Source organism: Nipponia nippon, unplaced genomic scaffold (assembly GCF_047370975.1).
Source record: "Nipponia nippon isolate SJK-2023a ecotype South Korea unplaced genomic scaffold, ASM4737097v1 scaffold_4, whole genome shotgun sequence".
Lineage (NCBI taxonomy): Eukaryota > Metazoa > Chordata > Aves > Pelecaniformes > Threskiornithidae > Nipponia > Nipponia nippon.
The window spans coordinates 94,048,966-94,074,325 of record NW_028262358.1 but is presented as its reverse complement, the minus strand read 5'-3'; the positions used below and the strand labels follow the sequence as shown (position 1 = coordinate 94,074,325).

Genomic DNA, 25,360 nt, shown 5'->3' with positions numbered 1-25,360 from the left:
GTTAGGCCTGACACAACTGCAACAGAAACCAGGCAGGTGTCTACCCAATGTGCTCTGAAGAAGCCAAACCCTAGAAGTTCCTCTTCCCAGCAACATGGCTCTTGGTTTGAACAACCCTGAGATCCCCCTGTCGCTTGACTGTGTATAGCGGTCCAACTGTTCAGAAGTTTTTAGTTTTCCCTTTGAATTGGGGGAAAAAAAAAAATGTTTCAAAACCTTGTAATCACCTATGAAATAGATCACCTCATCTTCTTCGCTGTTTTCATATTACTCTTGGAGAGATTTCTGAAAATTGTATTTTCCCAGTTCCTAAATGTCATTGGTGAAATAATTGGTTTCTAAAGGTGAGAAAGGCCACTTTGTCTGTTAATGAATATGCCATAAGTGAAGTAGAAATAACAACTGTTATCGGTTTAAAAACAGACTAACTGGCACCACACTTAAACAACCCATAGTATTGCTTCCTGGGAATCCATATAGTGATGGTAAAGCTGCATTACTGGACAACTAGCTCACTAGGGCTGTTAATTAATTTTAAAAGCCTTTCAGAATTGCAGAGTGTAGGAAAAAAGTGCTCGTTTCCAGCACACAACCTGGCTAACTTTTTTTAAATAGGGAGTGGTTTAATTCCTTTTGAAAGAGCAAGTTCTGGCTTTGCGGGATGGGGCCCCATAGGAACAGCTGGACTAGCACATTTCTCTTTTTGTAGGAAAACAAATCCTCTTTACCCAAGGGCACATGACCCAGGCATTACCCATGTGAATTCACAACACGCCACACTCCTACAGTACATACACCTTCCTCCAGCAATATCACAGTTCCACAGCCTCTTCCCAGACCGTTCTCCCTCTCCCTAACAGCCAGCTGCTACCTTACTTCCAAAGATAAAGGCAAAACAAAACATTTCAATATCAAGTCTGAGTTATTACGGGTATTTATTATCTGTGCTCCTGTTTCACCTGAATTAAAATACCTCCTCATGCTCACTGCCTCAAACACCAAGAATTTAGGTGTGTGTATGCATATACATATTTATATAGAAACACTTGGTGTATCTCTACATATGTAGCTATCTATATACATATATGAACACACACCCCCCTCCAAGGCAGCCTGTACTGTACACCTAATAGAACATGCATATTTCAGAGTGTTTTCTAAACAGCAGGAATGGCATGACCAGGCTAATGGAACTGCTGTGCTCTGCAATGCCCAGGTAGTATAAAACTGAAATGTGACTTTCAATGAGGAAACAATATGCTTGAAGCATTCCAACAATACTTTAAAGTTTTAATTTACGACACCACAATATTAGATGAGGTGAAGAGAAAATAATGCTTTACCAAGTCACCCTTTTCTCCTCCATCTCCTTCTGCTCCAGGTGCACCCTATATCAAAAAAAGACATACTATCAGCCTTCAGATTTAGTCAACTTAATGTGCTGCAGCATTTGGTAGTGTGACTTGAAAGTACCATGACCTGTAACATGACTTACTTGTTCACCCTTAGGTCCTGGTTCACCCACTGAACCCTAAAAGGTTAAAGATAAAAAAATAAATAAATAAAATCAGAATTTGAAACTGCAGGTTCGAAAGCATACTATGTTATCTTCAATCCTCCCTACCATCTATCATTAATGCAAGAGACCTTTAAAGATGCCAATTTTTAAGAATGACAATGAAAGCACTTAAATCTTAATACATAATTAAGGTGACAGACTGAAGGCAAGCAATAGCATGGAAAACACAATCCGCTGCCACACTGGATGGTACAGATTCTGACTGTCAAACAGTAGATCTCCCCTTCTACAAGGCAGATGCTCTTGCAGCTGCTACAACTCTGCTCTGCAAATTGTTTAGAAGTTAGAAGTAAAAAAAAATCCAGTAAGTGTATCACTTTTTCTAGCCCTATTAAGTATTCTGCATTGCTGTAGGCCATACCAGTCCTGCTAATGTGGGATAAGCACACTGAGGCATCCACAAGTTCAGTCACAATCTTGTCTTGCTTGCTGTTTAATTCTCAACGTTTTTTAGCAGAACTGTCTCTAGAATTTTGATCATTACAGTCAAAACTGCATGACTTGTATCTTAAAGTTGATATTCCTTTTTTTAAAAAAATAATATTATTATGTTTCATCTTAGAATCCTGTAACAAAATGTACCTGTGTGGACAGGCAGGAACCAAAGAGGAATAAATTAATGACCTGATCCTTTTCAAAAATATGTAGTTTCTTTCTATAGTAAAAGCATTTCATTTGTAGAACAGTGTATTATTTGAGAAAATCTTAGTATTTGTGTTTTGTTAGAAAACCAATCACACTATCCTTAAATGTTCTTTGCACTCTGTGCACATTCAAACATATACATTCCAAAAGAACTATAACTGTGCAGAAAAAAAAATTCTAAAACAGAGATACAGCATTTTCTCTCCCATTTCAGAGAGCCATTTAATTCACATAAGATCAGGCACAAAAACCGGTGTAACATCTACAATTTAACGAATTCAGATTTGTTCTCATGTTCCTGAGGACAAAGAGTCAATACTAAATTATCCACAAAGCCAAGCAGTGGAAATCACAGACCTATTTAGCATTCCGACTTTGTCAAACAACACTGAAACTATTTTGTCTGAAGTGTTCTCAAAATCCTGTCTTATTAAGGTTTTCCATTTACTCACACAAAAAGACATTGATTTCGAGCCTAACATCATTTTGGGAGTTCTGTTCTCCACTTACACTCCCTTAGAGCATCAAAACTTCCAATAGATAAGGTTGAAATGGAAGAAGCTTTTGCTTTTGTGAAACGTGGCCTGTAATATTTGTATTAGCAAACATAAAAAAAAAACACAGCTGAAACTATCTGAATCTATTCTACATTGACTCCCAAAATTTCAATAGGGTAAGATGGAAAAATATGAAAATACCCACTTTTTTTACATACTGCTTGTCTATTTGTAAACATCCCTCTCAACATGCCCAGGAATTGTTTGTGAAACTGCCAGTCAGCATCAGCCAAAACTGTACCAGGGGCTACACTAACTATTTACCAGTATAAAGGATTGTGTGCCAGTGACGAGGTCTGGGTCTTGGCCTGGTGCTGTTTAATTTACTAAAATAGACAGAACCAGAGTGTCTGAAACCAATTCAAAATATATGAATCAGAAACAGCGTAAGTAAGTGGTGAATGCTGGGGTTTGGCCATTCTCCGTAACATCTCTGCATAACCGCTCTGTAAGATCCACTGAAGCAGGACCCATTGTTCTAACACTGGTTTGTATTGCTGTCTCTGCTATAATAGATCAGGTGCGTGACAGATGCACTTGATTCCTTGACCAAACCAGTCGCAGTCTGGTTCAGGCTCCAAAAGAAGTAAAGGCCAAGGCTATAACCAGGCCAAGAAATTCTCGAGTTCCAATCTGGTCTCTGAAAACCCACACAGAAACAGGGTGACATGGTGACCGCTGACGCATATGGGCTTGGAAACTGCAACACCGACCATGCAATTAACACATCAATAGCACCTGGTTCTTCCAAGACTCATTTGCCAAGGAACAAAGAAAGTTGTGGGTACAGGGAGTCTCGTGCTTACCTTTTCCATCGCATGTAATTTGGCTACGAGCCAACCACTTCATTCCATAAATATGACAGCCTGAGTAAGCCTTTTTCAAGCTCTCCCTGCTAAGCAGCTGGCTGCACGGCGGTGATCTCTCCTTGAGCTGGGATACCTCTCAAGGTTACTCCTTGAGGCTGAGAGACCCCTTACCAGCTGCAGATCGTTGGTAAGTGACCGACATCGCGCATACCCTTGCATTATAGTGCACTAAGGTTTTGTGTTGGTAACTTTGATCTTGTGTTGGTAACTTTGAATCATTATTATATCCTTTGCAGTAATTAGGAGAGTGAACCTCGCCATCGAACTTTGTTAAGTCTCACTTTTACAATGTCATATTTCAATAAAACCACTTTTGCTGATACCTTGGGCGGTGGTTCTTTAAGCGGTCAAAACCTCCCCTGCGACAACTTGGCGTAGTCAGCAGGATGGCAAGTAGTATCACTGATGACTTACGGAGGCATGGAATAAGTCCAAGTCCCAAACTCTCAGAAGAATGGTCTCGTGGACACTGGCACGACTGGGGTGCCATCAAAGGACAACTAAAATTAGCAAGAGGAAATGCTAAAGATGGTAAAGGGAATTATTTGTAAGATGTTAGGTGTCTGTATAGAAGCCTCCAGTCAGTATAGGAAACGTAATAATAGAGAGAAATAAGATCTAATAGACTAAATAAAAGGCAGGAAGGCAGCTGAGTTATTACTGTCCTTACAAATTGAGCAGCTACAGAAGCAGTTACAGGGAAGAAAAGGAGAAAAACAAAATTTGGAAGAAAAGGTCGAGATGATGGTCGAGCATCGCAAAAATTAGTTTATGGCTCCCAGGCAAGAAGCACATGTCATCTACTGGCTTTGCGGTTAAAAAGCAGAATGAAAACGTTTCAATGTTTTGACTGGACGAAACTGGCGCTTGCCAGATGGCAGCATGTGGTCCTTCGGTTCAAGTAGCAACCCCAACCCTGCTAGAAATTGGGGGGCTACAGTATGCATACTGCACACAGCTCCTGCGCTCCCCGATGCAAAAATTACCAGTGTACCACAGTATGCAATTTCTGCTGTGGCACAAAATGACATTTCTGACATAATAGCAGACTTGGAAAAACAGCACATTCTTTCCAGAACCCACTCCCCATACAATTCACCTGTCTGGCCAGTCCAAAAGCCGGATGGGAGATGGTGCCTGACAATAGGTCATGCCAGCACAGCTCTGCTAACAGCTGCAGTACCCGATACTGCAAGTTTAACAGCCATGCTACAAGCAGCCGCACACCCACGGATGGCAGTACAAGACGTGAAAGATATGTTCTTTATGGTCCCTGTGCAGGAGGAGGATAAAGAGAAATTTGCTTTCACTTGGGAAGGTATACAATATACCTTTAACAGACTCCCACAGTCGTATAAATATTCACCTATGATTGCTCATGCTGCACTCGCTTAACTTTTACAGACGGTCTCACTTCCTCAGGATGTGAAACTGTACCAATATATAGATGATATTCTGATCAGAGAGACTTCCCCTGGAAGAGTGGGGGAAGCAGCAGCAGCAGTGTGGCAAGCACTATATAAAACAGAAGTTGAGGTTCCATCTGAAAAATGTCAAGGACCAAGTAGATAAATAAAATTTTTAGCTGCTGGGTAGACTGCAGATAGTGCAGCAGTTCCACCGGACGCTCTAAGTAAAATGGAACAACTGCAGATACCCCAATCTAGGAAAGAAATACAACAGCTTATGGGCACTTGAGGGTACTGGAGGAAACATGTACCTGGATTTTCTATCATTGCTCACCCACTGTACTCACTTTCACAAAAAGGAAAACCATGGAAATGGAAGCCAGAACATGAAGAGGCAGTCAAAACCCTAATACAGGAATTAAAGACATATCAGTCACTGGGGCCAAGGCACCTCTGTGACTCTATTATAGAAGAATGGGGTTTTGCAGAACATAGCACTTACTCCAATCTATTCCAAACTGGTCGAACAGGCCAAAAAGGCCTTTAATGTTTAGCTCAACTGCATTTAAAGAGACAGAACAGAGATATTCTGAGTAGGAAAAGGGACCTCTGACTTTAGTCCGAGCAGTTAAACAAGTTGAGAAAATACCCCAGGGACAACCTTGCCAGACTAGAGGGACATTTAATTTGCTAGAAACAGTTCTGAAAGGAACTGCTCCCCACAGAAACCCACCACCACGAAACGGTACGCCTACCTGATGGGAGTAGCAGACGAAATACAACTGACTGAAGGACATAAAAAAATTTCCATATTACAAATGCCTATAAATACCAACCCATTAGCACTAAACCAGTCATTTAAACCTTTACCAGCTCTAAATGCATGTCCCCTCACCACGAGAACAACGACTGAAGACATTTGGTTTACCGATGCCTCAGAAAAGAGAGTAAATGGTAGATGGTGGTCTAAGGCCAGTATTAGACATTACCACCAGCAAACGAGTAATAGAAGAAGGTGAAGGCAGTGCACAAGTAGAAGAATTAAGGGCAGTTGTTTTAGCAGCACAAAATGGAGCAAAAGTCATCTACGTATGTCGACTCCTATGCCCTGTGGGCAGGTGCCACACAATGACTTTGTCAATGGTAAGTCCTAAATTGGGAGGTAAATAGATGTCCAGTTTGGAGAACTGAAGATTGGCAATTATCAGATGTAGTTAGACAAGCGCCATTCAAACTAGGATGGGTAAAAGCCCATGTAAAAAATGACCAGCCAGCCACAAAATGGAACCAACAAGCAGATGAATTAACCAGAATTAGGGGAATGAAAACATGAGACACACCAGACCCCGAATGGTACCAACTGGGAGAATAGTTGCATAGAAATTAGGCCACACAGGCCAAGAAGCACTTTATTTTGCAGCTCAAAGCCAAGGTTGGCCTCTAGACAGGAAAGCATGTGAAATCATCCTTACAGAATGCCCCCAATGCAAATTGAAATTGCAAATGGATCACCCTGCTGAAGCACCACCCCTACATCTCAATAAAGGAAAAACCCTATGGTCAGTGAGGCAAATTGATTACATTGGACCCTTTAAACCCTCGTCAGGATATCTGTACGTCTTCATGGGAGTAGAAGTTGTCTCAGGCCTAATTATGGCAACTAAATGTCAGAAGGCTAATGGTCAGAACATCACCGGGGATTATCCTCTTGGTTTTCAGGTCTACCAGCCCCTGATGTCATCCAAAGTGACAAAGGCTCACATTTCTCCAGCAAGGAAGTACAGGAATGGGCAAAGCAGGAAGACATTCAATGGGTATCCCATACCCTCTACTACCTCCATCAAACAGGGTAGTAGAAAGAGCAAATGGTCTATTAAAAAGGAGTCTTAAACCACACGAGCCCCACCGGCATACTCGATTGCCTGAAATGATTTACCTATTGAATAACCGATACAGACTAACAGGAAGCCCAGTCACTCATGCATTCTTTCTGTCAGCACCTTATGGAGCACCTCCATCAGGTGTAAAAACATACCCTATTGCCCTCCAACCGGGGTAACCCATTATGGTACATTTCCCACAAACTGGCACCGTCCCAATGACACTAACAAAACCCTGCATTTGGCCTGGGAAGCAGAAGACAGCAATGGAGCTAAACATTGTATTAGAGCTAGGTGGATACATCCTAGCCACTAACTAGAAGGGGTAACCAGTCCAGAAAAATCCCACTGAGACTTCTATTGTTTTTTGTTTTCAGGAACAATACCAGGAATGATACCAGCACACCTCCCCCGGAGATCCTGGAATCCATCGGAGGATTGCTTATCATTCTCACAGGAGTAATCATCACCAGCATGGATGAAATTTGGTTCACACCTCAACAAGCCCAATGCACGGGATGGAAACTTCCAGTTCTTTTGCTTATGCTAATCAATATGGTAACTATAGTACATTCTGCGCCATACATGGCTAAAATTGATGGGAATACAGGAATACTGGGAAAACCAAGACAAAACCTAGCAATGACAATCACTGGTAATCACACAATGGTAAAAGCAAATAAAAGTCACCTTATTTCTGCTACATCAGGTGACAAAATCTCTATTGAATGTAATGTAACAAATTATTCAAAGGGAAACACCTACGTAGTCATCAAAAGGACAAATCAAACTCAATCAAAAGGCAGAGCAAACTGTTTCTCATGCCCCAACTGTGTAATTAGTTTCCACTTTAATGACACAACTATAGAGGCAGTATGCCTGTGGACAGATACAGGGAAAGAGAATGGAAATGGGACTATCCTTAAAGGTCACGCTAACACCCATTCCCAGCCCTCACACTACACCAACCCTACTGCCTATTAACCTACTCCCTATTTTATTGCTCCCACAACCAACCAAACTATATATCCCCTGATTTCTGAAATCGGACCCTATGCTATTAAATATACAGGCCAGCAACAAGTTCTATTTAACCCATCGTAGTCCCTCAAACGAGTGGAACTATCAATGCAGGTTAATATCTCTGCAATTAAACGTACCTGCACACCATTCCTAAATACATCCGATACAGGATGGTTAGCATGGTTGCATGGGAGAACCTTCACCTCTCCAAAACGAACAAGGAGAGATGTGACTGGCAACCTAGGAACAGGATTAAGGAGTATCAAACAGCATAGACACTGAAGTTTTAGCAAACAAATTAAGTTTGGCAATGAGTGATTTGCATAAATTAGAACATCCATTTCAATCTTCTTTGCTGGCACTGGGAATTAGTCAATGGCTCTTACCTGATATATTGCCTAAATGGGAAAGAACTAACAAGAAGGACCACCAACTAATTGTAGACGCACTTGGCGTTGCCCAGAATAATGTCTCTCTAGCTCTTAGCTGTATCCAAGCTCAATTATTGGTGCAATCTACTGTAGCGGCAATTATAAGGGAAGGTGATGAGGGCACCTTGCCCACTGAGATTCAAAAGGTAATTTGGGAAAACGTGACTCAGTTCAAAAAGGATTTCCAATCTTGGTGTATCTAGTCAATCTCACTTATGAGCCTACCTATAGTAAAGCATTGTTTTAACAATACGCAATGCTTTGGTATACACCCTATACCCAATCATTGCACTGGGATTAAATCACAATGGAACTGTACTCTACCTGTCAGAACACAGAGTATGGGCCCAACAAAATGGGAACAAATGGAAAGCTGTTGATGTGGCACGTCTTGTATGGGAAGAACAAGGATTTATTTGTGAAAGTAATACCATTAAGGCCCAAGACATTTGTCTTGACACTGAACAAAAGGTTTGTCTTTCATATTCAGCTCCTGTCACATCCCACCAATTGTTACAATCTAACTATACATTGTATCAAGATTTATTACCTACCCCCATTGGAAGGAATCTGACATTGCTAAGAAAACTGTTGCAACATGATGACCTGTGTCAATTGCTAAAACGAATTCAAAACAACAGACAAAGAACCCTGATTACCATCTATCATAACCAGAGAAGATAGAGCACGTCCTAGGAAGAGCGAAAAAAGATGGAGAACACCACTGATGGGAAACTCTCTTTGGATGCTCACCAACATCAACTGGAGCTTTGAATTTGATTTTATATCCAGCTGTAGTTTTGTTAGTTCTGACTTTATTTTGTTGCTCATAATCATTCTGTAAATCAAAGTCTGGCGAATAATGAAACAAATTGTGTTATTCCAACATGTAAAACATACACAATCAACTGATTCTGTATGTGCAATGGTATATAATTAGTATTAATTGTAACACTTAAGCTAAGCAACTCATCAGATAAATGTACCCTCAGCGCCGATCTGCAATATACCACATATTTATGACATAGAGGCAAGAGGTAACCGTACGACCACCCTATGACTCAATAAAGTGGATTGACTGCAGTCATGAAGTGGAGTGTGATGGATGCACTCAACTCCTTGACCAAACCAGTCGCAGTCTGGTTCAGGCTCCGAAAGAAGTAAAGGCCAAGGCTATAACCAGGCCAAGAAATTCTCGAGTTCCAATCTGGTCTCTGAAAACCCACACAGGAACGGGGTGACATGGTGACCACTGATGCATATGGGCTTGGAAACTGCAACACCGACCATGCAATTAACACATCAATAGCACCTGGTTCTTCCAAGACTCATTTGCCAAGGAACAAAGAAAGTTGTGGGTACAAGGAGTCTCGTGCTTACCTTTTCCATCGCATGTAATTTGGCTACGAGCCAACCACTTCATTCCATAAATATGACAGCCTGAGTAAGCCTTTTTCAAGCTCTCCCTGCTAAGCAGCTGGCTGCACGGCGGTGATCTCTCCTTGAGCTGGGACACGTCTCAAGGTTACTCCTTGAGGCTGAGAGACCCCTTACCAGCTGCAGATCGTTGGTAAGTGACCAGCATCGCGCATACCCTTGCATTATAGTGCACTAAGGTTTTGTGTTGGTAACTTTGAATCATTATTATATCCTCTGCAGTAAGTAATAGACTGGACCTTGCCATCGAACTTTGTTAAGTCTCACTTTTACAATGTCATATTTCAATAAAACCACTTTTGTTGATTTCTTTGGCAGTGGTTCTTTAAGCAGTCAAAATTGCCCGCATGTGACAAGGTGCCAGCAGATAGTATCCAATATCTAACAGCTTTGGGATCAAGAGTGACTACTGAAATACATTTTTTTGTGAATTCTACTTGGCTTCTGGTTGCTGATTACATCAACTCTTATGCATATGTGGGCTTCACAACAGAACTTTATAGGATCCCTGTGTACAAAACCATAAAGTTTTGAAATCAGGAAGGGAAGAAAGCTTACTTCAGTCTGGAACTTACTGATACCAGTGGTTGACCCAAAGACTAAGGTCAACAAGGCTACAAAGATACCTATTTCCAAACCCTGACAAGGATGTTTGGCTCTGTATAAGACAGGTGCAGTTGCAAGTTGAACAGGGTAAAGAAAGGATAGAGTGGCACAATGCTCTCCAGGCTTCTGACTTAGAATGCATACTGCAGATCAGTGCTACTGGCAAAGCTGTAGCCATGTTAAGCCTGCCTCAGAAAATTCACTCCAGCCTCTATGTGACTGAAGAAAAAAAAAAATGAATCAAAGATACAAGTGGATCCAGTTGACACTACTCTCGAAACAGGAAAGCTAAAAAGCAATCACAGGATGAGGTAATTGCTAGCATAGCTTTTTGGACTTTAAGGTGTTTGCAGAGGGCATTAAACTGACTCTAGGATTCAAAAAAAGCTCCAGGCATAAGACACAGTCATCTGCCAGTTATATAAACAGAAACCTCCTGGGTGTAGCCTAAATATCATTGGGTCTGTTTACAGCATCTACCTTCTGCTCTTATCCTAGAGGTCCAGACCCTTTATACAGTAAATGAAGAAAATCAGACATCTTTGGAGGGAGATTGTCACCACTGCAACAAATACTAGTTGTTTTCCTTCCAGATTTGCTTCCTCAGGTAATTTCAGTCTCCCTCTGGAGAATTCTAAAGTATGAATCATTACCAATCTAACAAAAAAAGACTGCTTTATGTCAATACTTACATTTAACTAGAAACATGTTCCTGATCTCAGCATTAAAAAAAAAAAAAAAACAAACACATGAGAAATTCCTCAACAACAATAAAGACTGTCTTAGGAACTTGTTTTTAAGTACCTGAGCAGCTTTTAAAAACTGCCAAAAACAACTACAAGCCCTATCTAGCCACCCTACGATGTATACTGGGAGTATACCAGTGGCAGAATTCCTCTGTTCAACTGAAGACATCTACAGCAGCAATACCTATGTCTCACTAACAGTTCTGTTGTCAGTGGAAAGGAAGACGCACTTCAAAAGTACAATTCATTTAATACTGAAGTAGATGTCTCAAGTAAGAAGGATGAAACACAGTGTAGAACCGACTATTTCCATAACAAAGGCATCTAAGGTTGGTGAGTGAATTCCACTCTCTGTAGCCTCCTATGAGCAAGAGAAGATAAGGAACATGTGTTTTTTTTATATATAGTCTTCACTGACATTTATTCAGCAAAGCAGGATATCTTCTGCAGGTATGTGAGATCCCCAGGGCCCAGTTCTTCCCTCCTAACAAAATAGTAGAAAAGGTACTAATATCCTGTAATTGGGCATGTATACATAGGTGTCTCAATAGCTGCATCAGCCTGTGCATTTCCATAGCAAGCCCTAAGACATATGTAAAAGGCATTATATCTACTGTAGACCAGGGCTGAAGTTCCAAAGCTCTTTAGTGACCAGAGACCCTGACTTACCATTTCAGATCTGGCTGAGTCAATGATTTGCAATATGATTTAGGCCTTTAAATGATTCCAACTCCAAAAAAAGGAAATATTTAGGCCAGTAATCTTATTTCAGTCCCTTAAGTAACACTGTCAAGACTCTTCCTGTATATTTTATGAGCTACAAGTAGTTAATGGGCACCTAGAGCACTGCTTTCAAGCAGTTAACAGATCTACATGCAAAACAAGAAACCAGACATTAGTTCAAGTAAAACCTGCAAAAAAAGGCTCAAATTATCATATTTACTCCTGACGTCAAACTGCAGTCTGTATATACAAGTGCATTTCTTACCCGGTCACCCTTACCACCAGGTAGGCCTGGAGGACCTGGCAGTCCAGGAAGTCCAATATCACCCTGGGGACCCTGTGAAAACAAGTCAAGGGTGTAAACTTACTCAGTCTGGTTTAGAATGAACAACTAAGGGTCATACCCTGACAAGCGGATGGGGCACAATCTTATTCCCAGAACAGTCCTAACTTGATGAGAGATGATTATCTGATGAAAATAGGGCTGATCCAAAATACAGCCCTTTAAACAGCATCTTATTCTGATTTTATTGCTGACAAACACAACAGAAATTGCTTACAGGGCTTTCCACCCTCCAGTCCCTCGACGACAGTATGGTTTTCTTAAAAATACTCCCTAAGATCTTGCACTCTGTGACTTGCGCATTCCTCTGAACAGCAGGCTCTTTCAGCCCAAACCTCCCCAGCTATGCTTCTGACTGTTACTGTGTAAATACTGCTGGAGCACTGGTAAAAGGTGGCATTCATCATCTGCTCCATTCATTAGTTTCACGTAGCTGTTAGCAGAAAGCCAGTCTTTCATTGCTCCTGTTCCCCAAGTACACACAGCCCACACAGGAGTATGCAACCCAACTTTGCACATCACAGGATTTATGTTTTTTTAAACAGGAGAAAAAGTCCCACACATCTCCATATACTTTAAAACAGCATTTGCTAATATTAGCACAGCCACAGAGGACTGAAAAAGAAACTCAACAATCACTCGTTTCAACATTATTTTCAGTTCCCTGCATAGATAAATCTGTAAGTGTAGTTCCAGATGATATCATAGCTCCTTGAAAGTAAACATGAGCACTGAATATGGAAATAAACTGCTTACCCATTTCCCTGGTAAACCTGGAGGACCCGCAGGACCTGGCTCCCCTCTGCTACCCTTATAGGAAACAGAAGGACATCGTTACTTCCCGAAATATTTCCTGTGAACAGGGAATAAAGTATGACTTTTTTTCTTAATGTTTAGTGAATTATACTACATAGCCATTGGCTTTAATCAAGACTTCTGTTTATCAGTGCAAAAATATCACACGCATTAAAAATAGTGAAACTTTCTGCAAAATGTAAACTTTTTTAGTTAACGATGGCATACAATATTTAGTTAGCATTAAACGATTCAACTAATTCAGCCTGCTGAGTGATTATACACAATGAAGTCCCCTTCACGGGATCGCACCTGAGAGTTACCTGTCATGAACACATTTACTTCACCAAGACAACTCTGACGCGCATGCTTAGCTTTAGGCTTTTGCTCTGTTTCATCCACTGAACTCCCACATGACCACACACGTAAAAGCCCATGATCCCACCTGAACAATGGACAAATGTGAACAGTGTGTGCAGAAGTCACGCTTAACAAACTCATTCAGGTTAAAAAAAAGTCTAGACTGTTATAGGGAAGGGTAACCTTTAAAAATCCCCATTCATAATAGTGAAGTATAAATATGCTTTTTTACTGGATTTTTACTTTATATCTTCACTTCAGATATATTTATTCATTCAGATCATCATATTCACCTTAGTGTTATAACTCCATCTCTTAATGCTGCCATTCGAATATATAGTCTGAGTAAGCCTGACGTTGAGTCAAATCTTCAAAGATTTTAAACAATTTTCAAACTAAAGTACCTTTCTCAAAAGGGTTTGTCTCTTATGATTAAACCTTGCAGAACAGCTCAATAAGTGTTATACATTTACTCTCACCTGTACAGATATATGCGTGTACAGATAAATTCAAACACTGTCCCAACACAAGCCTAAGTCTCACTTGAGACACTTTTCTTACTTCCACTGTGTGAATACATAAGGGGTACTTGCTATAAAAGAATGATACAGCATTTCAGATCATAAAATGTCAAGAACTGAAGTTATTAGATATGTAAGTAGATAACCTGTTATACATAACTTAAAAAATTTTTGATAAAAGCAAATCTAAGCATTCTAGTGCTGTATACAATGGATAATTTTAAATATAGATTTTTCTTCATAGTAAGAAAAATATTGTGAAATATTGTGACATACTGAACAACAAAAGGAGAGGGCAGACATGGTCTTTTACACCAGGTCCTAAATGCAATGACAACTTTTCACACAAGCTTAGGAAAACTAACTCTACAATTCAAAAAATAATTAGATATCCTGGAGAGATCAGAGAACCAAACATAAACAGACTTTTCCATTTATTTCCTTCAAAATATCCTATGGTGTTAAAATCACCATTCTTTTAAAGCACTTTGTATAATTTCTAGAAATTTCTTTATGTCAAAAAAAAAAAAAAAAAGAAAAAAGGCCCCCAAATCACCTTCATGTTACAATCCAGCAGATGCATTAACCTTTTAGAAAATCTGTTATTTAATCACATAATTCTGTACTACATCTCTGACCTGGAATAATACTACATTTCTGATGCAGGAAAGAGAAGGATTAAAATTATGATCAGTATTAGAAACTCGTCTCCTCGTATATGTCATAGCATTCATGTCTGATTGCTATGCAGCTACAAAACAAAAGCAATGTCACCTTCCATAGAATTAAAATCATATGATAAACCTCTTGAGAGCACATCAAAGGTTCTGCTGGTCCTACAGAATGCAAGAAAAATCTTCTGTTTTATTTTAAATGCAAAAAAATTATTTTGTCAAATATACACTACAGGCATTTATCCAAACACCAATGCTTTTCTAAGGTGGTAAAAAAGAAGGTTAGTATACAGAAGACTGGAATACAAAAGGATAGTATTTCCTGTGAAAACTGACATTATGTCTGTAAGGACAGATCACTTCAAAACTAAGGGCCACCACTGCAAGATCTGCAGGAGTTGTATTTTAGAACGTAAGAGAGGAACTGTAACCCAAAGAACAAACAGGAATCCCATTGGCCCATGGCATAACTTGAAAGACTGTAACACTTCCCCCAAGTTATACCTGACTGAAATGGCCCTGGGATAGGATTTACATTGAACTAGTTACTTTTGGTTCCCTTCATAGGGGATGAAGAAAAAAAGGCATCTTGAAATGTCCTCATGTAAACAGTTAAAATACATCAACGAGTCATGCCCTAGAAGCATCTACATTTTCCCCACAGACTATACGAGGGTTTCTGTAACAACTGGTTCAGGCATTGACATCTGTACTTGGTCAGATGAAACCTTCCTCTGTGCTTCAAGTTACTCATAGGCAATAATCAGAACAGCAGGCAGTTTGGCCATGTCCTCAGCCTACCTTTCTTACACGGCAGCCCTATGTATAGCACAGTCCGTAGTTGCAGGCCACTCACAAATCAGTGGGCATGTTGCACTGGTTTTAACAAAAAAAGGACCAGAATCTGTATGGTTTATGCACTTTTGACACACTTCAAAATTCCTACATTCCCTAGAGGTGGAACGCTTGAAGAGGGAAAGCAGCTACTCTAGAGTGAGCTGGGACAGACTGGCTTGCACCCATGCTGGTAAACCTTCCTGGCCTACAATGAAGGGAGGCAGCACGCAGACTATCACTGCAAATGGCCGCTGAGTACTCCAAAGACTGGCCGCTGCCTAGAGATTATTTCAGTCAATGATGTTAGACAGTGTGGACCAAAAGCATGTCCAGGACCACACCAGTACTTTAACAGTATAGATAATTGATTTCTGTTAAGTATACTATCGCTTAGCATGTGAATACTGCTGAGGATAGGGTCATTCTCCCAAAGGACAGCAAAGCACATGTGAAATGGTAGTACAGCACCACAGTGCTGAACAATACCAGGATGCAGCCCTTCCACAGCTGATGTGCTAGGCTGTGGTTACAACAAAACCTACCTTCCCTTTGTTCCAAGGCAGGATTGCTGGACCACTCAATACATTTAAAGGAATATTTAATGTCTGTCTCTCAGTTCTCTTAGATCTATATTTAGCCTTTGAATGTAACATACGTAAGGGGACATTACAGGATTTACAGCAGACCCTCCTTTAGGTTGTCTGGGATAGTTTTCATCCTCACTTAAATTTTGAAGACTTGATTCTTTTATAGAATTCCCACAAGCAGTTACAGAATGCATTCTCATGCTAAAACAGTTTCTTTTACCATTTTATTGATTTCCTGTTGATCAATTGAGTGGAACAATAATAAGAATGAGAGTATTTGCCAGGTAATTTGCATCTCACTTAGCTGCCCAGATAATCAAAACACTAATTAGAATCTCTTGACAGGTAATTCACAGTGTATACTGTAATAAACTCTCCTCTACTTAAGAATTTTGTTTTTATAATATATGTCATACCAATTTTAGTATATTCAATAGCAGTGCCATAAAGAATTAAATCTGTGCAGAATATAAAAGAATAAACTAAGTATATTTTGGAATGAACTTTTTTAAACTTAGTATTCCAAAGTCTTTTGCAAAATGTAACCCATTTATCAATTATATGCTTGCGAGACTTTAACTTATCAATTTTTTTTCATCCAAAATCTCAGAGGAATTAATTTAAGTTCAAGGATTTATGCATGGACGCATCAACAGGACTCTTCCTTTGACCTTCAGTACTGTACTAAAAAGTATGCAAAATTATTAACTACTATTTGCTGGAAGAGTAAATATACAGCAAACTTTCTCTGAGATTTTAAATGCACCTTCGCACCTTTCTCAGAGTAATAATTAAACTGTACTGCTTAAGATAATGGTAAGAGATAGGTGTAGCATGAAATGTACCTTCCTCTTAACTGTGTCATGCTTTGGGCACAAGCAGCAGCCCAACAGCTGCCATTCTGTTCAAGGATGATACCGTGGCCAAGTATAAAGGACAGAGACCTTTCATACTGGCTGCATCTATAGTGTTAACTGAAGTCCAGGACAGCTTTAGAACACTAACTCCATAACAACTGCATTTTTTACCCAGGTTATTGTCTACACTGCTTAGGAGAAGCCAACATTGGCATATCTGCTGACATCCAGAGGTCTAGCATGCCCAAAAGTCAAAGGAAGCTGTTGTTGGAAGTGGAGGGGTAGAGTGAGATAGCAGACAGGAATCTGATCATGCAGTTTGGAAAGTCAGAAATAGACAGTATGAGAACTGGAGAAGCTTGGAGATACTAAACAGGTTTGGCTGGGATATGTAGTCTGTGAGTGAGAGAGGAGAAAGCGCTACCTTGTACAAACCACGCTGCAGAATTGTGCAAGGTCAGAAATTATAGTCACATCCATCTAGAGGTTTCCATTTACTGGATAAAAAGCGTACCTGGCAGGATGGAAATCCCTTTGTTCTTTTGACTCTGCTGTAGACTGTGCAATGCTAATCCCTTTAGCTGTATCTTAAATGTAAACTATGACTCACCACTTGTGGAACACCTCTGAAATTATATATACAAAATATTCACACAAATACCTAAACATATCATATAAACTGAGGCAAGGACATTTCATCCTACCACACTACCAATACCACTACACCAATATCAACTATGGAACGTTACCCATTATTTTAGTTGGAGCCATGTAAAAAGAATATGATAGAAAAGCTAGATTTTAGTTATAATTGTTAGGGTAACCAAAGGTACATTTCAGGGTAGGTAAGACAAAAATATCTTTAAAGGCTCAAAATGTTATTTAGCTGAAAGTAATTTAAGATGCTGAAAACAGCATTCTCATCTAACTTCAGGCTGTCTGACACTTTAGTAGCAAATCCAAGGTACTCTCCAGGCTCCCTCGTTATAATGAGCAGAGAGACAAAGGCACCTCCAGAGAGCAAGTCAGCCCAAGCAACCAGGGCCCCTCAGAAGTCTCTCAGAGGGGGCTACAATATCAAATCTTAGGCAGCTAGATACTTAACCTCTCTTGCTAATGTTAGGAAAACGTGCATTGCATCCTAAATCCTCAACAACATATATATGCTGGCCTGCATATAAATTGAGTTTTCTCAATTTGCTAGGCAAGTATTGAACTTTAAGTTAAATGGTTACTTAAATGTTCCAAGCTCTCTTTTCACTGCAAAACCACAGGATGGGATACATGTTATCTAGTGTTAGCAATTTAAAGGTTAAATAGCTGAAGAAAAATAAGGGATGAAAAAAGCAGGGGCAGGGGTCAGTATTTTCTGCAGACACAATATGAAAAATTAAATCTTACTAAATCTCAGCAAATATGACAGAAAATGGTTAAGCAGCTTAGGGAGCATGGCTAAATTCCACTCATTAGGAATGACACTCTGATGTTTGAGAATTGCTTCCTTTGGGCCACCTGCCATGATGACTGGCTTAGAAAGGTTTAAATCACAAATGAGTTTGGTAATTACTTGGATTGGCTAGCATAACATGAAGCAAACATAAGGTTAACCGACAAAATGATTAGGGTGGAATGGAGAATATGTTTGATTTAGAAACAAAAGACAAAATTTCCATGTTGCTCCAGTTGTTTTTCTGTTTTACTGAACAGATGAATAGTAAACGAAATAAACAAAAGTAAAACTTTTTTCCTTCTCAGGTGCCAACTCAAGTTTTTTAAGGAAAAGCAATGATAGACTAAAATGGTACTTTAGAAAGTAATTTTCTCCTAGGGAGATTTGTCAGCAGTGAGGTAAGAGTCTCCCAATACATGAGTTTTTGCCTATTTTTAATTAGAGCTAGTTATATTGTTTTCAACCATTTAATATCTTCCCTGTGAAACTGCTTACAGACTCACAAAAGGCTAAAATTTGAATCTGCTGCTTAGTAACAATACCGTTCCAACTACATTCCAAAAGTTGTTTAATAATGAAAATAACATTGAAACAACATGGTTTATGCCAGTGGATGCTACAGGCTATTTGCTAAACAGCATAGAAATATTAATTTGTCCCACAGAGTCACTGATGATTGCTTAATAGCACTCCATTGTGTAACTCCTCAAAAAACTACACACTAGTCGAAGTGAAAATTTTCTCTCAAAAAGATGTCTTTTGCAAGCAGCTAAAGCTGAAAAGTCAGGCAATATTTTTAATATAATACAAATGTAGGCATGTTATTTTTCTCTAGTGCAGATACCAGCCTGCTTTCCATATTAGCAGAGTCAGCCTTGTTATCCCCCCCAAACCTTCACTGGAGGTCCTTTCCTCTACTGTTCTGGCCCTCCTGGAGCTACCAGCCACGCTGTCTTTCCCCAGTAGTGATGTGAAGAACAGGGGTAAGTGAAATGGGAAAGTGAAGAGGATATCTCATGAGGCTGCTGCCATGCAGCGATACATTAAGGGACTGAAGTTCTCCATATCCTGCAAAACATCAAGGTTTTTTCCAACTCCAAGGAAGAAGCCCAGACCCTTTTGACTTCTACCTCAGTCTTCTATTACCAAGAGTGAAATGGAACAAAGGGTAAAGGAGAAAGAACAGAACTGAGGTGACTGCTAAAGAGGATAATTCAAAATAGGAAGGAAAAAGACAAGAAAAACATGTGAATAGTAACCATAAAATCCTTAGGCTTTGAAAGTGTTTGGTTATAAAACTTTGGTCAAAAACTATCAAATGTTAAAGTTGTGCGAAAATTTCAAAATCTGAAAAAAATCCAAAAATATTCCCAAGAAAAATTCTCTTTAGAGCAATTATAAAAGCTTTTCTCAACTTATTTTCAAAATTTCCAGTTTCAGAAGTTTGAAAATCATGGAGTGTAGAATTATTTAACCAGCAGATTTTTTTTTCTTGGACATGTAAGGGCAGAGTCCTAAAAGCTGAGGCTCAAATATATCTACTACATGTACATGCTGCTGAAGAAAGAGAAAGCACTCTTTATTCTGCCCTGAAAATAAATACAAACTCAACTTGGACCAAAGCTCACTGAGGTTCAATAATCCAACCCTGTGTCCTTCCTGAACAAAAAATCCTGATTATTCCAGTTTTTTGTGTAGAAATAATGTTTTTTCCAGCATTCCCAAAAAGAAAACAGAAAGCCATTCCAGTCACATGCTGCCTGTAGTCTTGAGCAGAAGGAAGATAAACATAGTAATTATTCAAGGTTCTTTATAGCTTTAAAGGAACTATAGATGAGAAGTAGATTACTGCTTACTGTTCTACATGCTAACTTACTTTATTATCAATAATTTACTTCCTTTCTCCATTTTGTATTGACCAAAATTTTTTCTTTCTATGCTTTTGTTCTAATGTTCACATGTTTTCCAAAATGAGCACGCTTTGTAAAGACAGAGGAAATACAGGCAAGATACCCAGATGTCTTGCTGGTCTCTAGAGTGATAAACAGAAAAATCATTGTATTTAATCTGCATTAAGTATTTCTGTCCGACTACAGGGTTACTAATAATTAACCTTGCATGTCAACTCCTGTTCTATGGACTGTTGATTTTGTAAATTCATGTTCACATTGAAAGGATTAAAAGCATAGTTTAGCAGATTACAGTGCATTATCAGAGTGGGCAATTACTTTTGTCTGATTCAATTATAGTTCTTATTGCTGTTACAATTATACAAAATATCAGCTCAAGAAGAACAGGGCTGAAAACTTTTTCTAGTGCACCCAACACTTTTAAACACAAACAACAAAACCTTACCCAGCAAGCTGGGTATATGGGAGGCTGAAGATACCTGTATTCCATCCTAGTAAGTATATGCTCCTATAATCCCCTTTTTGTATCATACATAGGCAGCTGTGGACACAGCACTCATACAAAGATTCAGTCTAAAATAAACGTGAGCTCATGAATTAATGCATCTAGCACATGATAATGCAAACCACAGAAGAAAATGAAATCTCTTACTTGGCTGACTGCTGCTGTATGTTTAAGAGTTAATTCAGAGAAGATATTCCTGACCCATGAAATACCCTTATAAATATATCCCTGTCAGTAACTCTCTAAACCGTGTGTAAGGATAACCCTACAACTCCATGAGTAAAACTCTTATGTCACTGTATGATAGCAGAAGCTCAAAAAATTCCAGGAAAGTATCCTTAGGGTATCAGTGGCAAGAGAGAAGCTTGCAAAAGCAATTGGTTACAGGGCCTGGAGCCTTGTCAATGTCGTCAGACTGAATTTTGGTATATGAAAATTTTCTTCAAATCACTGACCCTCTCAGCCCTCACAGGAGGATTAACAGCAAAGGGAAATTAGATCAGCCTTATGTAACTTCAGTCCATGCCAGGTCCACTCTAGAGGGAATCAGAAATCTGTACCCAGCAGACTCTAGTACCCCAAGCACGCCTCAGGAACAGTTGTCCAACTGTCCTGAGCCTTAGCAAATGCCATCAGTTCACTTTCCTTAGCACATTTATTTCCTGCGGCGAGCTACCTGCCCAGCAACGATTTCTCCAGTCTTCCAAATCTTTCTAGTGTTAAGGAAAATCTCCAGTGAAAGAAACTACATCAGTGTTCCCAAGTAAATGCTTTACTTCACATCACTATAGCTACATTCATAATACCGATGAGAACGGGCCAAGGCACAGGCCTGAGCAGCATCCCACCATCACCCATGATAAATGGCCAGTATGCCAAGACAAACCATGCCAGGCCAGTCGACCAAGGGGGTGAGGACAGTCTCTAGCCATTTTCTTTACCAGGTAGGACAGACAGCTACCTTTCCTTCATACCTTGCCTCACTGTTCACATTACGTGCATTAGAAAAAGGTACTAGCAAAAAAAAAAAAAATGTTCTGAATACTTGGTCCAAAGTTCAAAACTTTGTAATGTACAGCTAAGCCTTGTAATATACAGCACAAGCTTCTTTAAGAGGCTGAAACAGTTAAATAAAAGAGCAAATGATCTACTGGCAGCTAGTGAATTTAAGCTTTTGAACACCAGTTGTGGGAGTTGACTGTTGCAGTGGAAGAACAGGAGTTTGGTTACAGCTTTTTGTCACAAACCACCCTCATTCCCTCTGTTTGGGCTTTTACTCAGCATATTTAAAAACAAAGACCAGAAGAATATAAAAAAGGGTTTAAAATTTAATTTGTCCCCAAAGCCAGAAACAGTCATAGGATGTGTGCTTCTGGATTTCTCTATGTGATGATGCACATCCATCTGGTACAGAAGGGGGTTAGAGAACACCTAGTATTTACCTTAAAAATTAGCACTTGTGCTGAATAATATTTTTACCTCATGGTTAGCTTCAGTAGCCATAACTTGAGACACTGCAATATTACATACGCTCAGTTAAAATTTATTCAATACTTACTGGTGGTCCCCGGGGTCCTGTTGGACCTGCTTCTCCCTCTGGCCCCTGTTCACCCTGGTTTGGGAATAGGAAGAATGCAACAAATTTGAAAAGTGATTTTTTGCACAATGCAAAACTTCTCATTTTTCTAGATCTTTTGAATAAGATTAATGATCTTACCGGTTTACCAGAATTTCCCATCAAACCTGGCACCCCAGGGGGACCTCTATTACCCTGTTGGACAAAAGATGAAAAATATTAGCCAAGCCAATGGTTGACTGTTCCATTTTAAAATAAAAAATAAGGAAATCAATAAGGTCTAAAAAAATCAGCCTGTATTCATTTTTTAACTTCTACCTTTATTATGGTTTTCATTTAACTTTCACCTAATTCCTTCTATCTAATTTTTCAAAACTCAGATTTCAGTTCTTTTGTTGTTTACATACTGACAAATCCCAAATACACTTGATTGCTGCTCTCAAATCACAGAAGGATAATATCATTCCATGTAATTTCAGAAGAAATTCATGTCTCAATGTAGTTTTCTTTATCAATGACTTAAAACTAATCTCAAACATTACTGTCTGAAACATTCCATAACCTGAATCATAGAATACTTTTTTAAACTTAATTGGAATTGATGCTGCAATTTGGTGGTACATAAGTAGAGATGACAATCTCTGTGATTCAATCAACTTAGGGCAGCTATAAATATTATTCTTATTATGAGATCCCTCATTTCAAACTGTAGTGAGGTACCCATGTCACATGTCTCCTCTAGCAATGACTTCCACAAATTTAAAAGGAAATGGCCTTTTTTAGGTATTATTTAATGCCTGGAATCATCAAAACCACATCATGTAGCAAGAGAATCATGAAAAAGCACACGACTAGAGTTGATAAAAGAATATATTTAATTCTTTCAGCCAAAGGCTTGTCTCTGACCACAATGGAAAGTTAACATAATTTCACTGAATACTTTAGAACTTAATAAACACAAATACAGTATTATAAGTCAGTACTCAAGATGATTTACCTTTGGGCCAGGAATGCCTTTCACACCTGGAGAGCCTGGTAAACCCTGAAAGAAATAACATTTACAGTATCTATTTATTGTTAAGGGGATTGGAAATGGTGTTAAAAAACATCTTTCTCATGTTAAAGTATTTCTACTCCTTTTACTTGATACTGAAGCACTTTCATCCAATAACAGACCAAGCTTGAATTCCTTCTATTTACAAAGTAACAGATAAGGAGTATTATTCCCACTTCATAAATTGGCAAAAGGAGCATGAAAAAGTGAGGAGTTGTGGTTTATTCTGACTTAGACTAGAAATAGGTTCTCGATCCCAGTATTCTGAGACTGGAGGTAGAGATTTTAACAGACACTTTTTGTAGACATTTCATCCCCTCCTCACTTCCGTGCAACAGCTCACAGCAAGTATGCTTTTACCAAATTTTCTTCCAAGCTTAAGAGCTCTCTTCATATTACAAATTTACTTCCAGTTCCGTTTTAACGCAGCTCCTTCACTATATCCTCACAGCAATTACGCCTATAGCATAGTGTTTCAAAGAAGTTTCTATTTAGTTTTTCACAATTGGCACAGTTTTCAGTTAATGTGCGAGGATTCCTTCTAAAAGAGTTCATAAAGCAATACTGATTCCCTATAACTTCACCACAGGGGATACACTAAAAAACTCCCCCCTGCCTGCAGAAAGAAGTATGAGCGTGATGCATTCCAGATGTTCTGAGCCAGCAGAATATCAAAAGGAGATGATTGTTCATCTAAGGTCTGTTAGACTAGCAGGTCGGCTCTTCCAGCTCACTCTGGGAATAGGTTTGGCCCTAGTCAACACAATGATACCAGCTCTAATTGTGGGGTCACACCATAATATCCACAGGGTCTCAGATATGAAAAACCCTAAAAGAATTGCATACTGGCCACAAACGTTTTGTAAGATCGAGTTCCTCACTACAGCACCATGAGGAGGTTTAGGCCTTTTTGCAAAAGTTTTGGATACACAGCAGAATTTCCCCTTGCATTAGACATACTCTTCCTGGGTCTTTTGCTTAGCTTTTCACTTAAATTACTACATCATCAGCATCAAGCTAACCTATATATGGCCTTTCTGTGGTTTGAACTGAGCCTAACTTTCAAAGGTAAAATACCACATACTTACTGGCAGTCCCTGAAGCCCTGCATCACCTGGAGCTCCGGGTTTTCCTGGTTCACCCTGAAAAACATTTTAAGTTGTAATTTATGCAAATCAAACAAAAGGGAAAATTTTATTTCTGGAACACAGAGCTGGAGTACTTTTGCATCTGTAGGATGGGAAAGTTCATTCAATTACCCTAATAATGTGCATAAAGCCATGGGCAGCTGCACGATAAAAAGCTACAAATGAGTGAACAAATCTAGGGCACTGTCAAAGCTCAGAGAGATGCCAACTGTGCCTTACTTTTGCTCCTGGCATTCCAGGGATCCCTTCCCGGCCATCGACACCTGGTAAGCCCTTGAAAGAAAAAAAAAGAAAAAAAAAATTAATGTATTGTTGGAGAGATTTCACCCAAGCACTCTGATAGACAAAGTAGCATGACATGAAGCAAATGAAGAAATGAAATATACATACAGACTCTCCTTTAGGCCCAGGGAGACCATTTATTCCTCTTGTACCTTGAGGGCCCTAAGAATAATAATTTTAAAAAATTAAAATAAACACACTGAAATGACAGATGCAAAGAATGTCAACACATACTCATTCAGATATGCATTACTTTGAGAGTACCAATTATGTTGTATGTTTATACGCTAAAAGCAACCAATGTTTGCATGTCAACACGAATTGAAATTTGTCTGTGCTCACCCTTTCTCCCTTTGGACCTGCCTCTCCCAATGGACCTCTCTGTCCTCGATCCCCCTACAAGAAAAAAAAAATATTATTTTAGCAATAAAACCAGAATAAACTTACTTGCATTATTAGCTAAAACCTGCAGTAAATCAACAACAGTACAATTCACACTTGGTTAAAGCAGACATCTTAAACTCATACTATATTTAAAAATGCAGTTTCTTAAAAC

General features: G+C 39.2%; 1 protein-coding gene across 1 annotated transcript in view; it reads right to left on the bottom strand.

Moving 5' to 3' along the window:
* The window catches only part of COL9A1 (collagen type IX alpha 1 chain), a 59,028-nt gene that overhangs the window by 10,151 nt on the left and 23,517 nt on the right, over positions 1–25,360 (bottom strand). The window contains exons 16-26 of the mRNA XM_087774802.1: positions 25,147–25,200; positions 24,913–24,966; positions 24,742–24,795; positions 24,463–24,516; positions 23,318–23,362; positions 22,462–22,515; positions 22,303–22,356; positions 13,005–13,058; positions 12,171–12,242; positions 1,496–1,531; positions 1,344–1,388 (exon numbers count right to left, since the gene is read on the bottom strand). Of these exons, the coding sequence (XP_087630928.1) occupies positions 1,344–1,388; positions 1,496–1,531; positions 12,171–12,242; positions 13,005–13,058; positions 22,303–22,356; positions 22,462–22,515; positions 23,318–23,362; positions 24,463–24,516; positions 24,742–24,795; positions 24,913–24,966; positions 25,147–25,200 (576 nt within the window). The remainder of the gene's footprint in view (positions 1–1,343; positions 1,389–1,495; positions 1,532–12,170; positions 12,243–13,004; positions 13,059–22,302; positions 22,357–22,461; positions 22,516–23,317; positions 23,363–24,462; positions 24,517–24,741; positions 24,796–24,912; positions 24,967–25,146; positions 25,201–25,360) is intronic.